The sequence below is a fragment of the Zosterops lateralis genome, assembly GCF_965231275.1.
Source record: "Zosterops lateralis genome assembly, chromosome: 17".
In the NCBI taxonomy this organism is placed as follows: domain Eukaryota; kingdom Metazoa; phylum Chordata; class Aves; order Passeriformes; family Zosteropidae; genus Zosterops; species Zosterops lateralis.
Window position 1 is genome coordinate 2,152,881 of NC_139777.1, and position 20,046 is coordinate 2,172,926.

Genomic DNA, 20,046 nt, shown 5'->3' on the forward strand with positions numbered 1-20,046 from the left:
CAGACCAGCCAGCAGCCAGAGTTTTCCCTTAAAATCCAGCTTCCCAGTCACTCAGTCTCCAGGCTTTTGGGCGTGTGATTTTGTGTTTGGGTGGGGGTTAACAGTCGTGCTGGGCAAGCAGAGAGGCCCCCAGAAGAGCCCTTTGCTTAGCAGGCTCTGGATTGGGGATCCCAGCACAGTTCTCCCAGCCCCGGGATCATCTCCCCCTCAGAGGAACGAGGGCGTTCTCTTCCCAAGGGAGGGGGTGGAGGCAGCGATATGGGAAGCAAGAATCTCAGGCTGATCCTTATTTTTATTTCTTCCCTTTTCTCAGCTGCAGTAAATAACAGCTCCGACACCGAGAGCATTCCCTCGCCAAGGCCCGAAGCCAAAGAAGGAGGCGAAAACGGGGCCAAGGCACCACCCGGGCCGGGAGGTGACGCCGGCACAGAACCGGCAATCAAGTGGGAAGAGGCTCCAACATCCCCCGAGGCTCCCCCTGCTCCCCCTGCCAACCCCCCTCCTCCTGCTGCTGCCAGCCCCCCGCCGGAGACAGCTCCCGAGGAGACACCCAGCACCGAGGAGAAGGTGCCGGAGGACCTGGTGGTGGACGTGGTGAAAACGGAGGAGCCGGAGGAGAAGGAGAGCGAGGAGCCCTGCAAGAGCGAGGTGAAGAAGGAGGAGAGCGAAGAGAGCCAGGAGAAAGACAAGGGGAATGACAAGAAGGTGGAAAGCGGCGTCAGCAGCGCGGGGACGGCGGGGCCGGAGGGGACGCCCAAGGCCGAGAAGAAGGAGAGCCATAAGGGCAGTAAAGGCCCCGGGGTGAACCCCGACAGCGACTCCAGCGCGACCTGCAGCGCAGACGAGATGGATGAGCAGGATGCTGTGGACAAGAGCAGGTAGGAGAGGTGGGACAGGGGGACAAGGGCAGGACCCAAGGGCCAGCTGAGCTTTTCTTTTCATTGTGTGTCACAGTGCCCATGGGTGCCTTTATGAGCTCCTCCTTGGGAATATCACTGCTCAGGCACTCCCCCAAGCAAAGGGACTTCCCAGTTGTGTCCTCCTGTGCCCCCAGCCCTTTGGCCGTTGCTTCCAAAGGGGCTGTGACACAACAAGCAGTGTGATGTCCCAACATACGGGTGCTTCTGGGGACATGGCCGTGGGCAGATGTTGGGTGCAGAGCCACTGCATCTGCTGGTGGCAGCTGCCCATCTGGGTGACGCAATGGAGCGGGATGTGCTCTCAGGGACACTGGAGCTGTGCTGGTTTGCCAACATCCGGGGTTGGGAATGGTTTCTGTCTGAGTTGGCACTGGCAGGAGAAAAGTCATGTCAGAGATGCGTTTCCAGTGCAAGAGGGGGCGAGTTGCTCCTTTGGCAGAGATGTTGCTCAGATCTGTAGGGGCAAATTATGCATCCTGGCCATAAAGGCAGGAGAATGTGGTCTTGTGTGAGCTTTTCTGAGGCCATGCCAGTGGGTCTTCACCTGAGACACTGCAGTCTGGAGCCCTCCACCCACCCCTAGGCCTGGCAGCCAAGAGCGCCTCAGACCCTTCATGGATGGCTCTGGGCTCTGGGGACAGGGAGGAGAAACACTGGCCTCCTCCTTGGAGAAACATCCTGCTCCCCTCCCAGCTTTTCCCACAGGGCCCTCCCCACCCAAGAGCCTCACAGATGGAGAGAGGGTTTTCTGTGTTTTTTTAAAAAAATATGTATGAATACACACATCTTTGTAGCACTGAATTTTGTGATGGCTCCTGGGCCAGGTAGGACTTTATGTACACCCTGCTGTTGTGTGTAGGGGCATCAGTCCCTCCTTGACTCAGAGATGGGCAGGGATTGAACCGCATCCTGAATCCAGTGTCATGCAAGCCTTCTGTAGGCTCACGGGGAGCAGTTTGGCAGCAAGATAAGTGCTGCCAGGCTGGGCAGGCTGTGTGCAGCACTGTGGATGGGCTTATTGAAAAAGCAACTGAGCAAAGTGATGGGATGAAGTCGGAGGGAGCTGTTGTGCATCCCACTGTTCCAAATGGCCTCCGTGCTTCCCCTGTGATTGATGCAGGAGCCAGTGGATGAGCACTGCTCGTGGAGGAGCATCCTCTGGGGTGCAGCTGGAATAGCACTGGCGGGTGCCAAGGGGCGGTGCAGGTGCTGCTGGCCCTGGCCCCGTGGCAGGGCTGAGGCCTCTTGGCTGCAGTGCTCCTCTCCAGCAATGGCCAGAGTCCAGCACCACCCCTCCCCACCCTCCCCTGCTTCCCAGGCAGGAGCAAATCTCCCAGTAAGGGAGAGTGAGGCCAGCAGGGCTGTCCTCCTCCAGTTTAACATTAACCCAACCAAAAGCAGGGCAGCAGTGGCTCATACCAACTTCTCAGCACCAAAGGAGCAAGTCGTCTTGGGAACGACTTTTCCATCACAGCTCCTCGCTGAGTCAGCGCCTATCTCGCTTGTCAAACAGTTACCAGCTTCCAGGAATATTAAACATTAAACAGGCGTCCCGCAGCTCCCGGGCCACTCCTCTTATCCGGTGTGGTGCTGAGGCACGGGCGATAGCAGAGCCTCCTGGCATGGGAAGGCTGCAGCTGACGCTGGCATCGGGCTCTTCCCAACCCCGAAGCACCCACAGGGCCGATCCTCAGCTGGCTCAGAGCTTCTGGCACCAGTGTGCTCGCAGTGGGGGGGACTCAGTGCCCTTCCCAGCTGTAGCTTTGCTCCCTCGCCTTCCCCCGTGGGCCCAGGGCTGCTGGTCCACGGGCGTTGGCGCAGCCCCACTGCCGCAGCGTGACTCGCGCTGAGCCGGGACCGGGGCTGCCGCGTGAGCCGCCCCGTCACCGCATCACCCGATGCTCGCCCACCCACCCAGCGCCAGCGGGGCGTGGGATGCTCTTCCCTGCGCCTGTGAAAGCGTCAAGCTGTCCCCGGCATCTCCCAGAAGAGGACAGAGGGTGGCTGGGGTGTTCCCCGTGGTGAGAAAGGAAAAGGGTTCAAAGTTGGGGCAGCCTTTTTTTTTTTGGTCCTGCTGCAGTTCGCGCGCTAGCAAAGGCATGTCCAGGGTTGAGGAGGCGCAGCCTTAACTCATCCGAGCTGAAGGAGGCAGCTGGTTGTCTGTGGTTCCATGCAGCGAGTGCTGCAGGAGAGCTGCTGCAAGCACAGCCAAGATGTGGTTCAGCAGGAGGTCACACCAGATGGGGACATGGGAGGGAGGCCACACACAGCTACCACTGCAGATCTGCAGCATGGTGAGGAGACACCTGCACCAACCAAATGGGTGCTGAGCATCCCATTGCTGGCTCAGCTATAGGTGCAGGGACTCTGCCAGGCCAGTTCCATGTTGGAGCCGTGTCTCTGGCATGAGGGAGTTCATTGTGGAGATCTGGTAGCCGTTGCCTTTGCACAAGTACTGTGGAGTCATCTTTGGCTGGGTCATGTGTCTGTGTTGGGTCATCTGGAAGTTAAATTAGTCCCTATCCATCACCATGGCAGAAGGAAAAAGAGTGTGGGAAATGGAGTGTCATGGTCATCCCCAAAGCTTTGTGCCTGGGAAGGGACATGTCAACACTGCTGAAGGCTCAGCTGTGAGCCTGCCAACCCCTTCCTGCTCTGACTCTTTTTCCACCCTTCTCAGTGCCATCACCCATCTTAAGGCACGGTCCTTGGGTTTGGGAGGCTGGGTTGTGCAGCAGGTGGATAAGAGATGCCAAGAACTGTTCATATGGTGATTTCCAGAGCAAAGCACCCAACAAACATCCCATTGTCTGGCACAAGATCTGCTGGGAGGGACGTAATAAATTAGGCAATTTGCATACTGATGAATTTAATACTGACTTTGGCTTCCGAAGCATCAGGATCCTGGAGGGCTTCAGGAAACCTGAAGATCTTGAGGGTGCTTAAAGGGACTTTAAGGGTACTTAAATGTACCTCTTCAAGCACCAACAAGTGCACGAAGCAGATGCTGGGGTGGCAGTTCCACAGCTCAGCCCAGCATGAAGGTCTTGGGAACAAGTGCTGGGTGCCCTTGTCCTCAGCCCTGTGTCTCAGCGGATTTTGGGGCATTGCACCCTTCCAGGAGTGTGGCTTCACAACACCCATGTGGCTCCACAGGCAGACATCATTGGGATTATTTAGGGAAGAGTTCAAATTGGCTGTCCCTTGGTTGGTTTCCCCTGGGTGCCTAACCCTGTGGGGTTGCAGTGTGGAGGTGGGTCCCCTTCCCCTCTGGTGCCAGGCACTTTGCAGAGTGAGGGCTGGGGCAGTCCCAGCACCATGATGAGTTTATTCCCCGCACATGGCCCCGCCACGCTTGTTTATTCATCCAAGGGTGAGCATGGAATGACCTTGAAATTTATAGGCTGAAGAGAACACTGAAATAACAGCTAAAATAAACAAATCAAGCTGTAAAGCTTGAAAACTATGAACTGGCTTCAACATATTGGAGTCAGGAGGGAGAGAAAGCAGAGATGGCCTGGGCAGACGTGGTCCCTGAGGTCTCAGCTCAGGAGCTGGACATGCTGAGGGTTTGACCCATGGGCTTTGTTCACCTCCATCCCACCCTGTTTTGGTGGCACAATGGAGATCCCCTCATATTTGCACAGGGGCTCTGCATGGCTGGCTGAGTGTCTGCCAGGAGACTCAAACACCCAAGGGGAAGAGCAAGTGGTGAGGGAGCAGAGCTGCTGGGCTGCTGAGTACTAAATCCTATCCAAATCCAGCCTCTAGTCTTTCAAGTGACCCAAGGGCCTGAGTTGTTACCTGCACATGGTGGCTTGCCCTGGTTTTAGCACCTTGATAAAAGACAGTCCTTGAAGAAGAGCATGAAGCTGATCATCAGCCCTTGTGAGCTCTGGAGGGTAGCATGATGTTCAAATGAAATCGAAGCTGGTCCCCTCTCTCCATAACACCCAGCTCTGGAGTCCATTTTCCCTCAGGTTTATTCTGGACAACAGCAGATTGGCTAGAAATAGCAAGGGGATGAGGGAAAGTGGGCTCAAGGGCCTCTTGAGCCAGACATAAGGGTCTTGTTTGAACATGTAGTCCCACGGGGGTTGTCTTTGAGCCCAGATTCCCAGCAATTAGCAGTCAAGCATGCTCCTCTCTGATGCAGAAGATGTCCTCTGGGTTTGGCAGCACAAAAAGGGCTGCAGGGTGTGGGGGGAACCACAGGTCACACCTGTCCATGGCTGATGTTGTGTTTTTGGGTTTCCAGGTTGCTGTCCCCCCGGCCCAGCCTGCTCAACACCGCCAGCGACACCAGGCTCAACTCCTCGCCGCAGAAGCCGCTGGACCTGAAACAGCTGAAGCAGAGAGCTGCTGCCATCCCTCCCATTGTGAGTACCCTGCTGGAGAGGGCCAGGGCTGGGAGCACAGCCTGTGCCTCGTGCATGCTCTCCCACTGGGCTCCGTGGTGTGCGTCAGGGCTGCAAGGATGTGCTCATCCCTGGGGATGGCCTCTGGTCCGCAGAGAGCTGTGCCTGGGCGGTGCGAGCCCCCCAGCCAGGCAAGGTGCTCCCTGTGCAGATCGTGTTCCCAGCTGCTAGAGCAGCTCTGCCAGCAGCATTTGGATGTCTCTTGAGCTCTTTTATCAGAAAATCGTGGGAGGTCTGGACAGAAAAAGCTGCTCACTGCCACATGACTGCTGCCTCCCATTGCTTTAAAAAGAAAGAGTGCACCTTCCCAGCCCTGCACTTCATCTCGTGCTTGGAGGATATCACCTTCCTCACCCGGGAGCTTTGCACAGTCCCTCTTTTTGACTGCCAGTAGCCACGTATTGAAAGTACTGATATAGTGGCTTGAGCTGTGAGAAGAAGCATCCTGGTATCTCCAGGGTCAGCACTGGAGGAGCAGCAACACAGGGCGGGCAGGGAGGAAATCCCTGCTTTGGGGTTTGCATGCTCAGGGAGGACCCATTCCTGATTCTCCTCCAGTTTCCCATATTGCAGCTTAAGATGTGGCTGCTGTCATGTAACTTCTGGCAAAAGCTACAAGCATGTAACTATAGAGGTTTTGAACAAGTCTGACTCTTTCCTGTAGTATCACCAGCACCGAGCTGATACTCTTTGTCACGGGCTTTTTTAATCTCCTGTGGCTAGTGAGCTCTGAAGCCCTGTTTGGTCTCTGCTAAGACTTGCCATGATAGTGTGGGGCAGGGGCTTCTCATAACTCCTGATGTCTTCAAGATTGTTATGGAAGTCAACAGCACATAATGAGCATCACCAATCTTTACTCCTTTGCAGATTTCCGAAGGTTTCTCAGAGGGGGTACTGCAGAGTGGAAGCGCGAAGCCTCAGGTGCCTCCCCACGCCTTGGCTCTCTACCAGCAGCAGATCACGAAAGCCCACGAGTCTGCCCGCGAGGACATGCCCCCGAGCAAGCTCTCCCAGCAGCAGCAGGCTGAGAAGGAGCAGCAGCAGCCCAGCAGCAGTCCCAGGGGGAAGAGCCGGAGCCCCGCTGTTGGTGAAAAGGAAGGTAGGGCTGTGTGCGTGTCGGTGCGGGTTTATCCGCGTGGAGCACCCGGGGTGTGCAGCTGTACGCAGCCAGCAGCTCTCCCCCTCTTAGGTGAAAGCTTGTTTTGACCCCTGAAAGCTCTTTAATAGCATCTTGAGGCAGGACGAGAGAGGCAGGGCTAATTTCCCATGTTCGTTAGACAGTACATGATGTCTCATTGAGCCCACAGCAAACACCGGGCAGTGTGCAGCGCTGAGGAGGTGAAGATTGCCTTTATTAGAGTCTGCCATTCACCAGAGAGCAGAGGGGCCTGGAGGCATGCCAAGGCTCTGGGCACAATGGCTCTTTTCTACCTTGCTGGCTTTCTATAAAGAATGCTTTTAATGCACAGCGGGGACCATTATTTCATTTAAAATCAATGCTAATACTGTGACTCGGAGTCCAAAGGTTCCTGTAAAGATTCCCAGTGCTTTCTCCCCGGAATAGCTCTGATGTGGTTTGGCTGCCTAATGAGCAATTCAGAGGTTCCCACCATAGAGCCTCTGAAACATTATTAGCCTGAGCACCTGGGGATCAAGGTTAAGGAGAGAGACGGGAAGTCCTGATGAGACCATCCTCTAAATGTGTTTTTAATCTGAGTGTTAGAGTCTGTTCCAGTTCAGAGTCTATGTCTCTGCCCCCCATAGCCAGCCTGTGGCCCAATTGTTAAGGAAGATGAGAGGTTGTCACCAATGGCACAGTCAGGATCAGGGAAGTTGGTCTTGGATGGGTACAATGTCCACCAGTGCTGGATCCTGAACAGGAATGGGTGCAGCTGCAAAAATCACCTGCTTGTGCATGGAAAAGGAGGTTGGATAAAACTGTACTGAGGAGGCACTGGACTTGGGCTGTGATCTTTGCTGGAAAATCACTGCACTAGTTCACTGTCCAGGAGCCAGGATTGTAGCAGCCTGCTCTGCAGTGTCCAGGCCAGGTAGTTATTCCTCAAGCTGTCGTGTCCCTCTGGACAGAAGGATGTGCTTGCCAGAAGAGTTGGTTGCTGGCACTTGGCCACAGTTTTTTCAAACAATAAATAGCACCATGTGTGCATCACACCTTCAGAATGTTTTGCATATAAGCAAGGAAGGTGACTGCTCACCTTGCAAGAAAGGGAGTTGCCCCTAAGTCGTGGTGTTGCCACCCATGAAGTCCCATTTCCAATTGATCTTACCCTGCTGTGCTCCTGTTTGCTTCCCAGATGGAACAGTTCCCCTCCAGCTCTTCCCCCTCAGTGGCAGGTAATCAGGTTTGTTCTCCTGTGCAGATCTGGTGCTGCACTGATCAGCTTCCCTGTGAGCTGGGTGCCACAGCCAGCACTCCACCCTGGAGCTCTGCATTGCCTGTGTCCCAGTGCTGCAGCTCCAGCTTTCTCCTGGCCACAGGAGGATGAGGAGATGAGGCAGATTAGTGGATATGGGGTACAAGAGGGGGTTGAAGTCACCCACTCCACTCTGTGTCCTGCTGGCACCATTATCAAATACGAGGATCTGTTATCCAGGTGGATCTTTTGTTGCTTTGTTCTCTGTGAAGCACTAATGATATGAAACACTTTATTCTCTCTTCCGTACAGCTCTGAATCTTTCATGTTAATGAAAGTAATTATGCCTCCCTATATCCCTGCAAACATCTCAGCAGGTCTTGGGCTCCAGCTGTGTGCTCTCCAAGCCCTGTGTGGCTGTGCATCTGTGCTGGGTGCCACAGTGGGTCTGGAATGCCTGTGGACCCCAGGGAGACATAGGCTGGTCTCCCCTGTTCATGATGGGAATGCATCTCCCTTTTAAAAAGCAGCAAGTTTGTGATGAGTCAACCTCAAGGGGAGAAATCAGCTCCCCCAAAGCCTTGGTTTCAGTACAAGTATGGATTCAGGCACCGTCTCAATTCTGTCTCTGCCTCTTGGAACAGATCCTGGCTCTGGGTCAGGGGTTAGAAGGGAGATAGCCAGATAGTCCTGGCAAATCTGTGTGTATCCCTTCTCTTCCCTGCTCTCTGAGGCATCCCAGTGAAGTGGCAAGCATCCAGACTGCAGACATCGTGCTGCCACATGGCTTGGAGTTTAAAAGGGAGAGTCCAGCACAGCCTGCAGAGCCTTCTGGAGAGCAGCCCTGTGCCACCTCTCAGCGAGGGCCTGACTCCACCAGAGCAGGTACTCCTGTTCCTCCCTGGCTCGATAAGAGAGCTTGAACTCCTGCAACCGCTCCGGAGATCAACATCCTTCACACCACTCTGGATCCGCTTCAAAGCCAAGTCTTGCACACATCCTGGCCGAGGCGTTGGCTGCCTCGCAGCTGCTGGCTGGGGCCGTATCGGCTTGGAGGGTGGCCAGCCAGCCAGCCATACCTTCCTGAGCACTGCCCTGCCTTCCAAGAGGAGCTGCTAATCACAGGGCTGGGCAGGGGCAGGCAGCCCTGCCTGGATCTCACCGACAGGCAGACGGATCCCTTTCCCCAGCGCCCGGTCGCCGTCGGGCATATCTTCGGTTATCGCTCGGCGGTCGGAGCGCCAGCGGTTGTGTTTTGTGTTGATTTAGTTGTGTTTCATTTGGCCTTTGTAGGCGATGGGGAGCCAAGAGCATTAATTTGGATGACGGATCATATAAACTCTGACTCCTTCGCTCCCATTCCAGGGACTTGATAAACGGTAATAGGAACTCTCTCTTCCCCGTGTAAGTGCTATTTTATCAAAAGCTGGCTGAGTTATAGCCACCCTCTAATGCGGGGGCAATTAGGAACTGGCCACATTTCACAGGCTGGAGAGGCTTGCAGGGGAGGGGACGGCTCCCACGGGGAGGGGAGGAGGACGAGGCTCTCCAAGAGCCATCCAGGGTGCACACAGCCTTGGCTGACAGTGCCTTGGCGTCAGGGAGCGTCTTCAGCTGGGAGATCCCAGCGCTGTTTGCCCCCACACGAGCAGAGCTGAAAGGGGCCAAGCTGAAGGGGAGAAGATCGGGGAGTGTGGGTGTGCCAGAGACTCTCCACCAGTGAGGAGGATATGCCTGGATTCCCCTCTATTGGCAGGATGAAGGGATCCTCTTTGGGATCCTACATGGGGACAGAAGAGGCCACAGCCAAGGTCTGGTCCCACCAGGCTGCAGAGGTGCGAGTGCCTGCACACCTCTGTGTGCCCAGAATGGATTTCTTCTCACACCAAAGCGGGCAAGAATAATCTCCCAGCTTCTGAGTACACTGAGCATTAATAACGATAATGTAGTAAAGCCTCATTAAATTGGGCCTCTGATAATCTACTTGCCCTATTATTAGGCTTAGCAGGATTCAGCATCTATTTTTATCAAAAATTGATGGTTAAAGGCTGGGTTCATTTGTGACTGCTATTGTTTACTGCCCAGTTTCTAATTTCTGGTCAATGTGAATGTTGCACAGGTGGATCTGGGGAGGAAGGGCAGTGCAAAATGAAGTGTTTATTGATTACAAGCAAATCCTACCAAACCTGCCACTAATCCATCCAGAAAAGGCTGTCTCATCTGTCTGCTTAGCCAAGCGTGAGGATGCACTTGGCATAGAGCTGGTGCAGATGAAGCCTCTCTTTTCCTCAGCATCTTTCAGCACATGGCAGGGTTCAGGTGTCCCCAGCACAGCTCCTCCATCATTAAGCTCTTCTTGGCCTCCCATCAGCCTTTTTATAGCCAGGATGAACCCAGCCTGGTACCCAGGATGCCCTGAATTTTGGGAAGCTTTTCCTGCCTCACAGAGAACCAGTGAGCCTCCCTCATTTCCCTCATTTGATTGTTCCACAGAGCCCATCTCCATCTTCATTTGCCTCTGACAGTCTCAAGCAGCGTGCTTGTCCCAGGTGTTCTGAGAACATCAGTGTGTTATTCCCTTGCTGTCTGAGAAACTGATGCCATTATTTCTGGCCTCTTCCCACAGCCTACAAATGGTTTATAGCCTTTAAGAGCAGCTGAGCTTTCACATCTCTATGTGATGTGGGCATGAGCCTGTCCCTGGTGTGCTGGCATTGTAGTGGTCCTGGCAGTGGCCTGGGGCTCTGCAGGCACCCTGTGCCCAGCTGCAGACCACAGTGTGCTCACCAGTGAGCTGGTGCCTTCTGGATGTCCCCCATGCACCAGAGGGATGCCAACAGTGCTGCTTCTTGGCTTTAACCTCAGAGAAGGATCTGGCTGCATCATCACTAATCCTCCAGCCCTGCCATGCTGGGATGATGTGGAGCTGTGGCCACAGGCAGGAGCTGCCCAGGGGCAATTCACTAATGGCCAAGTCCTGGCAAGGAGCTGGACTCTGTGCCCAGCTGCATGCCAAATGCCATCTCTCCTGGGTGAGGTGGGATGGCACCAGGTCCATGGAGCTTCAGGCAGTGAGCACCAGCAGAGTCACCAACACAGACATCCCACTATACTTCAAATCTGAGTAAAATAAATACTGCCAAATCCAGGCAGTGACACTGAGCTTTTTCCTTTTAGCTTTGTTGGGGAATTCAGCCCTCACCTCATGACCAAGTTGGACTGAACTGAAGCCATGCCCTGTGCTTGGAGCTGGCTCTTGCTTCCCTGCCTGTGCTTACAGGGACTCCTCACTCATGTTGGCCACTGACCATGCAGTTTCTTTCTGTGTCCTTTGCAGAAAAGTCCGTGCATTTCTCAGCCATTGCAGAGGCTCAGAAGCTGAGTGCCGAGTCGATGGCTGCCTCGTGCTGGCCCCCTGTCCTATCCTACCCCCGGGATGTGATCAAAACTTCTCCCCAGGCGGAGCCCCACTTGTTCCAGTATAACCCACCAGGCAAGTAAAACCCACTGGCTGTGTGGAGTGTGCCCTCCCCTGCCCGATGTGGGACTGAGCACAGAGGCTGTGCTTACAGCCAGTATCACAGGTTGGACTATTTAAAGGTCCCAGGGTGGCCAACTCTGGCTGGGGCAGGTGTAGGGATGTGTCATAAAGCAGTGTGGGTGCAAAGTCAGGCAGGTTTTATCCCTCACTGTGCTATCCTTTCTGGGTGGAGGGCAGACAGGTTGGGCACAGCTCATCCTCTGGCTGCAGAGGGGACGAGGCAGTAATTTAAACTATTACAGTCCTTTCCAAAATGACTATGTGACTTGGAGCCTCATGCAGGCTCCCAGCTGGCCAGGTCACTGCATCCAGCCCCTGCTCCCTCCCGTGCCCCTTGGCTCTCTGATGCTGCAGCTGCTCTGCCTGTCCTCAGTCTCACTCACATTTGTGTTCTCCTCACAGGACACCCCATCCCACTAAACCTGCATGAGAGCTCTCGCTCAGGGCTGCAGAGACTAGCCAGCATCTCCAACCCTCCTCCCCTCATCTCCTCCACCAAGCACCCCTCCGTGCTGGAGAGATCCGTCGGATCCATTTCCCAGGTAGGGTATTGGTAGGTGTGAGCAGGGGAGGTGCCTCACAGGGACCATCAGTTGCTCCTGACCTCTCCTCTTGCCCCACAGGGAATGCCCATCCAGCTCCACACACCCTACAGCCCCGAGCACGCCAAGGTCCCCGTTGGTTCCATCACCATGGGCCTGCCACTAACCATGGATCCCAAGAAACTGGGTAAGGAATTGGGAGATGAGTTGTTTCTCATAACTGCTCTGAGAGCAGGAGGGAACAAGCTTGCCAGAAGCGTAGGGGAAAGGAGGAGCACAGGGCACAGCAAGGGAGCACAGAGAGAACTGCTAAGAGGATGAAAGGATTAGTCCATCAGGGGAGCAGAGACACAGGGAGCTAAATTTGTGCAGTATAGGAAAGCAACAACTCGGTCAGGGACACTTCCCTGCCTATAAATACTCTCCAGCTAATACTGTGATCGAAGAAAGGAAATATATTGTTGCTCCCCAGACTGGTAGGATAAAGAGTAAATGGCCTGAAGTGAACAAAGAAAGTGTTTAGTCTGCAGATTTGGAAGCTTTTCTTAACAGCAGGAGGGAATGGGTGAGGGATCAAGCCTGGGGAGGAGGGATATGAGCTCTGTTTCCCACTGCGTGTGGGTTCTGTTATAAACCAGCACAGGGTTTTCAATATCAGCTCTGGTCCCGGTGTGGGCAGTGCCAGGGCAAAGGATCTGGCTTTGCTCAATGACATTTGTGTATTCACCACCCTGGGGAAGCCCATCCCAAAGAGTTGGGAATGGCAAAAGTGCCCTGAAGGTGCTGCCTCCGGGCTGACACAGCAAAGGACTGTGGCCTCATGTCCTGCACCTATGCTGATACATGGTTTATGTTTTCCAGTGCCTTTTCCTGGAGTAAAGCAGGAACAACTTTCTCCTAGAAGCCAGGCCAGCCAGCCAGAAAGTCTGGTTCTTCAGCCGTCCCAGGAGGGCTCCATCCTGCGGGGTGAGCACCCGGGGTGGGAGGCGCGTGCCCCAGCCTTGGGGAGGGAGGGAGGGAGGGATGCTGGTACTGCCAAGCCTGCTGAATGCCACACTGGCTGCAGCTGCCTGCTGATCTCAGGTTTGACTTCTGGAATTGTGCCCAGCCAAAGGGTTCTCTTTGTCCCTTTTCTCTACCTCCCCAAATCAGATCCTCAGGCATTGATTCTGGTGGAGATTTTATGTTCAAGAGGCACTTGAAAACTGAAAATCGGTTGCTTAAGGCATAGCAAGACATGTTTAAATTACATTAATTGGTATTTTCATGCTCTTCATTGTTGCTACTATAGCTGGACAGGGACCCCATTTTGGTTAAATAGAGTCCTCATGGGTTTCTTTTCCATTAACCAGGCAGAAGAAAATAAATGGAAAAGTGTTGCTTTTTAGTGCAAGTTCTGGTTTGTGAACTCCCCAGTAAGTCGGGAGGCTGAGTGTGGTGGGCTGGCTCCAACCCGGGACAGATCTGTGTGAGTGAACTCAAGCCACCGTGAGCTGCATCTCACCACAGATCTGCTCTGATCACATCAGGAGAGGCTGAGCCAGGCTGTGCTTTCTCCCAGGCTCATAAATCTGCCTGGCACCTCCACAAAGACAGCAGGGAGCTGATAGCCTCAAAATACCTATATTTTGCCTCCTCTCCACCCCACACTCACTCAGAGATGAGTTTCTCAAAAGACTTGGGTACAAAGAGTTCTGCAAGGCTTGGAATTGAACACTGACAGCTCTTGGAGGGTCTCCCCTCCAGTACCACAGCTTGCTAGAGACTGGGTCAAATCCTGCACTTTGTAGTCTCAGCCCTGCAGGTTTTCTGCTGAACAGCAAATCTGGCCACTAGCTCACAGGTTTTGTGTCCTACAGGTACTTCCCTCAGCTCTGCCTCGGGAGGAAGCATCACCAAAGGAACACCCACATCCAGACCCCCTCCAGAGTCACCCATCACCTACCGAGGGTCCATCACACATGTAAGTCCCTTGTCTCCCCTGGGTGCTGGCAGCTACAGTGTGTGGTGCTGGACATGGGCACTGGGGGTTTGTGGGGCACACTGGGTGTGCAGGACAGGGCTGTGCAGCAGCTCTGTGATGCTCCCACCCTGTGGAGCCCCTTAGAAAGGTCTGCAAACAGCCCCCACTTGGAATGATGTGAGTGGTGTCCCACCAGTGAAGACTGCAGAAGAGCAGAGCCCAACAAACAGCAATGCAGCCTTACAAATACCTTTAAAACCAGCTTTGCCTTCTGTAGCTATCAAGAACAGAGGCAAAAGCAGCTGTAAATGGCTCTGGCAAAATCATCTTGCCAGGGCAAGAAAGTGGAGCAGAGCAAAGGAGATGGGTGGAGGGCCCAGGCCAGGTGGAGGAGGGAGGAGGCTGTGAGGGGCAGGTGAGGTAGTGAGAGCTCCTGCCAGGGCTGAGCGTGCTGTGCTGGGGGTCCTGCCCAAAGGCTCTTCAGCAGGAAGATACTTTGGCCTTAATCTCCACCATCCATCTTCAGAAGAGCAGCTGGCAAGCGGGCGATAGTTTCTTGCAGTGTGAGTTATTGCTCATCTGGTAACAGAGCGGAGAGCATTGAAAAAAAAAAATCTGTTTCCCATGGGGATTTTATCTGGCCATCATTCAGATATTTAAAGACATTCAGGCTCCAATTTTTGCCTGTCTTCTTCAAGGAGGATGACCACGTTCGCTTTGGCCCTGGGGACCTGATCCTGAGTCCTGGCCCAGGGCAAAGGCTTAGCTTGTCTGGTGCCCTGTGTCCAACAACTGCCAGGAGTGGGTGCTCAGGGGCTGTAAATAACCCATCAGAGCAAACACTTGCTCCGTCCTCTCAGATGCTCCTGCAGCAGCTGTGGGCAGCAGTGGGTGGGCATGAAGGACCTTGAGCACCATGTGCCAGTTCAGGAGATGAGCAGAGTTTGCTGACACGCTGTTATGCATCCAGTTAATGAATCCAGCCAGCTAACTAATCCATCCAGATTCCTTTGTTTGGCTTGGGATTAAGGTACCAAGCCCAGACCCAGAGCATTGCCTGGCTCTCCTGCTGGGGAGAAGGAGCCCCCTGTTCTGGCAGCAGCTCCTGGTACCAGAGCTGATACTTGATCTCAGATTAGTCATCCAGTTCACAGGAAGCAGATCTTGAATATATGCTCTCTGCTCTGAAGCCATCTGTCATCACTTGCTTTCACATCCCCTTGGAGCACGTGTGCAGAAGGGAGGTGACTTACCTGGGGCTGGGAGAGCCATTACCGGGTGCCCAGATCCACTGCAAGGGTGATTGACCAGAGCACTGAACCCACATGCTGGCATGCCCTGGCTTCTGGGGACTGCCACTGCTCTGAGGGCTTGGTAAAGAGCAGGGGCACGCCCAGGCTGGAGTGGGGAAAGAGCCTGAGTGGCACAACCTGAAAGCACCAGCAAAGCTGGTGAGGACATCACATCCCCAAATCTTCCCTCAGGCAGCAGTCCCAGGGCTTGCTGGGGTTAAATGAGCTGAGTAGGCAGGTGTCAGTCAGGAGTTTCACTCTGACAGCATCACTGTGCCTTCCCAGAGATGGGGAAGGGGCACTGTCACCCCGTGGTGGCTGTTCCCAGTTGGCACTGACAGGTTACAGTGGCAGAAGGGTGTTAATCACCAGCAACTCCTCAGGGACATCCAGCTCCGTGTGTTTTGAAGGAGATTCAGGGGGCAGGTGCTGTGAGCTGCCTGTGGCGAAGGAGAGGTTTTAGTTCACACTTGGGTGTGTGTGTGGGGAGCCTGCTGCTGTTCCTGTTGGAGAGCTAAGGCAGGCTCTGCTCCCCGACCTGCTCCGGGACCGGTTTCGTTGTCGCCTGCCGTCTCGCCCGGGCGCGCTGCCAGCCGCCAGCTCCCGCACACAGGCAGCTCACTGAAGGTCACGCTGCTGCCAGCAGATGTGCCTGGGTGGGCAGGACATCTCTGTGGCTCCTGTGCCAAGCTGGGGAAACAGGCTTCAGGGAAAAATTGCTGGAGCAGTGCCTGCTGTCACTAAGGTGTCCCTAGGGGAGCACCAGCCCTGTCCCCCAAACCTGGGGAGAGGGAGCAGGGCAGGTAGCTTACTCCAAAACACACCAGGTGAGAGTTCCTGTTGTGGAGGTCTGTGCTCTCCTCATCCCCTGCCTCTTCCCAGCAGCCTCACACAGATCACGTACCTTTTTACCGCTGCTCGTTATCATTCTCATCAATAATTAAGCTGCAGGTCCCTCGCTGTTGGCTGCGGCAGGAAGCGGAGGCCGGGTGTGCTCCCTGCGCTCAGCTTCCCGCGAGGAACAGCCTGTCCCCGCACGGCGTTTGCTTAATTGGTTGTGACACTGTTAAATATGGATCTTGGTGGCTTTCCAAGGGCACCCCGGCAGAAGTGCTGTACAAAGGAACCATTACCAGGATAATTGGAGAAGACAGCCCCAGCAGAGCAGAGAAGGCGAGGGAGGATGCCGTGCCCAAAGGACATGTCATCTACGAAGGGAAGAAAGGCCACGTGCTGTCCTACGAGGGTGAGTCCTAATCCTCTCTGCCTTTTTAGGGCAGATGCCAGGGGTTTGTGCCACTGTGGCTGGGACTTGGGAGCTATTTGAGGAAAGGCTGACAAAGTACAACGGACCAGCCCCATGTCTTTGCTTCCAATGTTTCTCTCCCTTCCCACCCTGGTGCCTTGTGTCCGTCTGTCCCATATGGTTATCTTGTCTTAGAGATGGCAGGCAGAGTTGCAATAATTTTGGGAAACAGGGAAAAGGAGAGGATCAGATAGGAAGGTGTTAACTTCATCCCTAGCACTCTGAGCTGGAGGGGGACTGATTATGAGAGTGCTCCAAACTCTTGTACCAAGGTGGACTCAAAAACCTGCAAGATAGAGGCAAGTCAGGTAGTTTGACATAAAGGCTTATTTGGATGTCAGATTGTCACCTGCCTTGACTTGGGCACTGCGAGGCTCTTCCAGCATGGGGCTGCCCTGCAGGAATCCTCCTGGACCCAGCCTCAGTGTCTGGTGAGTTTAGCTAGAGCTGTTGGAGGTGGTGAAGCCATTCTTGCATCCCACAAGGAGCCTGTCTGGGGATGTGTTGGCTGCTGCCGCACCCCCGCAGCACGGGAACGCTTTTCCTCGGGAACTGCCGGCGGTGCCTCGCTGCATTAGTGGTGCCAGCAGGTGGTCACCAGCTGCTCCTGCCTGCTCTGCGCCTGCTCAGCCCCTCACAGCACTGGACATCAAAGCTGCTCTCTGTGTCCTGGTGCCTCCCTTTGGAGATAAGCAGATGTTGCTCTCCAGTGGGGCTGGAAACAGCTCTGTCCTTGCCTTTCACTGTGTGCTGGGTCAGGCATTTCTGTTGTGGAGCTGGACTCCTGCTGGCTTCCACCTGTAGTCAGCAAGAGCCAACTTAGAAATGCTGCAGCCCTGAATCCTCTTGGGGTAAAGCACTGGTGTGTGCTTTGGTGTACAAAGAGATGGCCATCCTCATGTGTCACCTCCCTTCTCGGTTGAGTTTGGAGACGACTAAGGAGCTGATCCCAATCTCAGCTGCCTCAGTGGGAGTCTCTGGAAAGTTGCTGTGCTGCTTGAGCCCTCTGCCTCCCTCCCTGGGGCACAGTATCCATTCCAGCCTCCCTGGCAGCCTGGGCTCTGTGGGCAGTGCTGCAGGCAGTGTGTCCCAGAGAAGTCCCTTTCCTCATGCCCACAAGTGTAGGCAGCTCATTTCATCACAGGCTAGATTGTCTTATCCAGGGCTGGAGGCAGAGGGTTCAGGTCAGGCCATGGGGACAACTCTCAAGCTCCAGCTGATGTCACCTTTGTGTGTGTCCTGGGACCACAGGGACCTTTCAGGACAGGGCTCTGTGCTGTGCCTCTCGCCTGCCACATGGAGACTGGCTCATAGCATGTCCCCCTGGGTCCACTGTCAACTCTAGCCCAGATAAGAAATGTCACCGTGGAAGACTTGTGTCTGGATGCCCTTTGGGACAGTTGGCAAGGCTTGGACCAGGAAGTGTTTCAGGACTTGTTTGTGCAAGAAGCTATTTTAATCACCTCTGCCCAGGCTGGGGGTCGAACGAGGCTGATCTCAGAAATAGAACCATCAGGGAGAGACAAGGAGGGCTCCTGGCAGTGAGGGCTGCCCGTGCCCAGAGCTGGGATCCCACTCCAGGCAATGAGGCAGAGCTGCAGACCAAACTCTGCCCTGTTGTTTGTGTCAGCCCGAGTCTCCTTGGCTGCAGCCTGTGTCCGTCACCTCTCCTGCTACCCCCCATGGACACAGATGAGGAATTAATTTCTTCCTCTCCCCAGCAGCCTTTTACATGCTTGATAGCGTTTATCACGTCTCAAGGGATCCCGTGAGCTGCTGCAGCCTTGCCAGCCCTCCCTCTCTCTTTCCCCCTGTAGAGCCCAGCAAGGCTGAGCAGCCCAGGAACAGAAGAGTTAAAAAAAAAAAAAAAATTAAATAAGAAAACTGAAACTGTTGGTGATTATGAATTTTGGCAAGCAGGAAAAAAATTGCAAATTCTTTAGTGTCATGAGGGTGCTTAAAATAAAAGAGCTGTAATGAGACGAGATCCTGTAGCATGTGTGAGCTGAATTGTGCTAGATTGGTTATTCTCATCCTGCATATGATTGCTGATGGCTTCTGCAAGGCGAGGGACGTGGGTTTGGAATGGTTTCCTTTCTGTTTAGTCTCTCTTCTCCCTCGCGCCCTCCCCCTGCTTCCCGGTGGTACAAAGGGTGCCTGGGAGCACGTCCCCTCCTGCACAAGGGCTGGTGGCAGCAGATGTGCCTTGATGACAGGGTGCAGGCACATCACCAGCACGGTGCTTGGCTGATTCTGAATGTCACCCCCGGATTTCTCCTGTCAAATGGAGCTGAAGCAAAGGCTCAGGCACGGACCCCCTCTTGTTTCCCCACACGCAGCCCCAAACGCTTTGTGGATTGAGTGGGTGCTGATTGCGGAAACCAGCAGTGGGTGTGAAGTTGTAATAATCCCATTTTATTAATTACTGGTTTTGCCAAGGAGGAGTTTTGTTCCTGATTGTCCACAATAGAATGAATGTTTTTAACTTCCCTGCTTTCTTTAATTGTAAAACCACCTTCTGTGCCCACAAAGAGGAGGATCAGGGCACTGGCAATCTTTGGCAAGGGCAGCCTGGGCAAGGGATAATGGGCAGAGGCGTTTGTCTCTCCTAGCTGACATCCTGTTTGGAGCTCGTGGCATAAACCTGAGGCATTCAGCTGGATCAGAAGCTGATGAATTCACAGCTCACTGCACATGATGGGTGCCCCTTGCCCGGGGTGGGTGTGATGCTGCCTGGCACAGGCAGGGCTGTGCTGGTGGTGGGGCTGTAGCTCAGGACAGATGTCCACTGCTTGTTCACAGGGAACCTGCTCTAGCTTTGGATCAGGGGGCAGCCAGGGGTCTCTCCTCACTCTAGTGCTCACTCCATCAGTCTGCTTTGCACCATCTCTCCCAGTTCCTATGTGTGCTCAGTGCTGTTTCAGAGGAATCATTCCCAGCTTTGCTTCTCCTCCGTTTTCCCTCATTTTCTCACCCAGGGAGTGTCTCGGCAAATGTTAAGGCTGGCCAAGATCCCAAACAGTAGGTGTCTAGCAAAAATCAAAACAAACAGGGGAAAAAACCAAAACTCCCCAGACCCAAAGAGCCAAGTTCAGTGGAACTGCAGCTGCTCCCACTGGCTCGGGGCTGTCCTGCTGCCTATGGGATGGCCTCACCAGGGAGGGAGGGAATGGGACACGACAGGGTGGATGCTCCAACCCAAGAGGGAGGCACAGATCTGGAGTCTGAGGCAGGCAGGGAGGGGAGAAAACACCAGCTGAATTTCCTGGAAGCCAGTCCCGTGCAATATTTCTGGCACCATGTAGCGGCGGCTGAAGCTGGGATGGGATCTGACCCCTCAGCAACGCACACAAACAGCAGTAAACACCCTGTCTTGGCCCGTGCTGACTTTCTGTGCCTCTTGGTGTTCCACAGGTGGAGTTGCTGCTTCTCAGTGTCCCAAAGAAGACAGCAGGAGCTCGGGAGCTTCCCATGAGACCACAGGAACTAAGCGGACCTATGATATGATGGAGGGCAGGATCAGCCGGGGCTTATCAGCCCGTGATACCTTATCTACCAGCATCGAAGGTGGGTCTGGATGAAACCTTTCACCTGTGTTATGTTAGTGGCCTGTGGAGATGTTGTCTTGTCTCCTGTCTACATGATGCATCTTCCTGTTCTGGCAGTGGTTAGCTGGTATCCCAACAGGA

At 54.3% G+C, this 20,046-nt stretch overlaps 1 protein-coding gene across 1 annotated transcript in view; it reads left to right on the forward strand.

Annotated features, from left to right (window-relative positions):
• Positions 1 to 20,046, forward strand: part of NCOR2 (nuclear receptor corepressor 2) — a gene marked incomplete at its 5' end in the record, with an annotated part of 157,478 nt that overhangs the window by 120,548 nt on the left and 16,884 nt on the right. The window contains 10 exons of the mRNA XM_083874116.1: positions 314 to 878; positions 5,179 to 5,299; positions 6,206 to 6,437; positions 11,051 to 11,206; positions 11,657 to 11,796; positions 11,878 to 11,983; positions 12,658 to 12,762; positions 13,656 to 13,759; positions 16,147 to 16,297; positions 19,772 to 19,924. Of these exons, the coding sequence (XP_083730242.1) occupies positions 314 to 878; positions 5,179 to 5,299; positions 6,206 to 6,437; positions 11,051 to 11,206; positions 11,657 to 11,796; positions 11,878 to 11,983; positions 12,658 to 12,762; positions 13,656 to 13,759; positions 16,147 to 16,297; positions 19,772 to 19,924 (1,833 nt within the window). The remainder of the gene's footprint in view (positions 1 to 313; positions 879 to 5,178; positions 5,300 to 6,205; positions 6,438 to 11,050; positions 11,207 to 11,656; positions 11,797 to 11,877; positions 11,984 to 12,657; positions 12,763 to 13,655; positions 13,760 to 16,146; positions 16,298 to 19,771; positions 19,925 to 20,046) is intronic.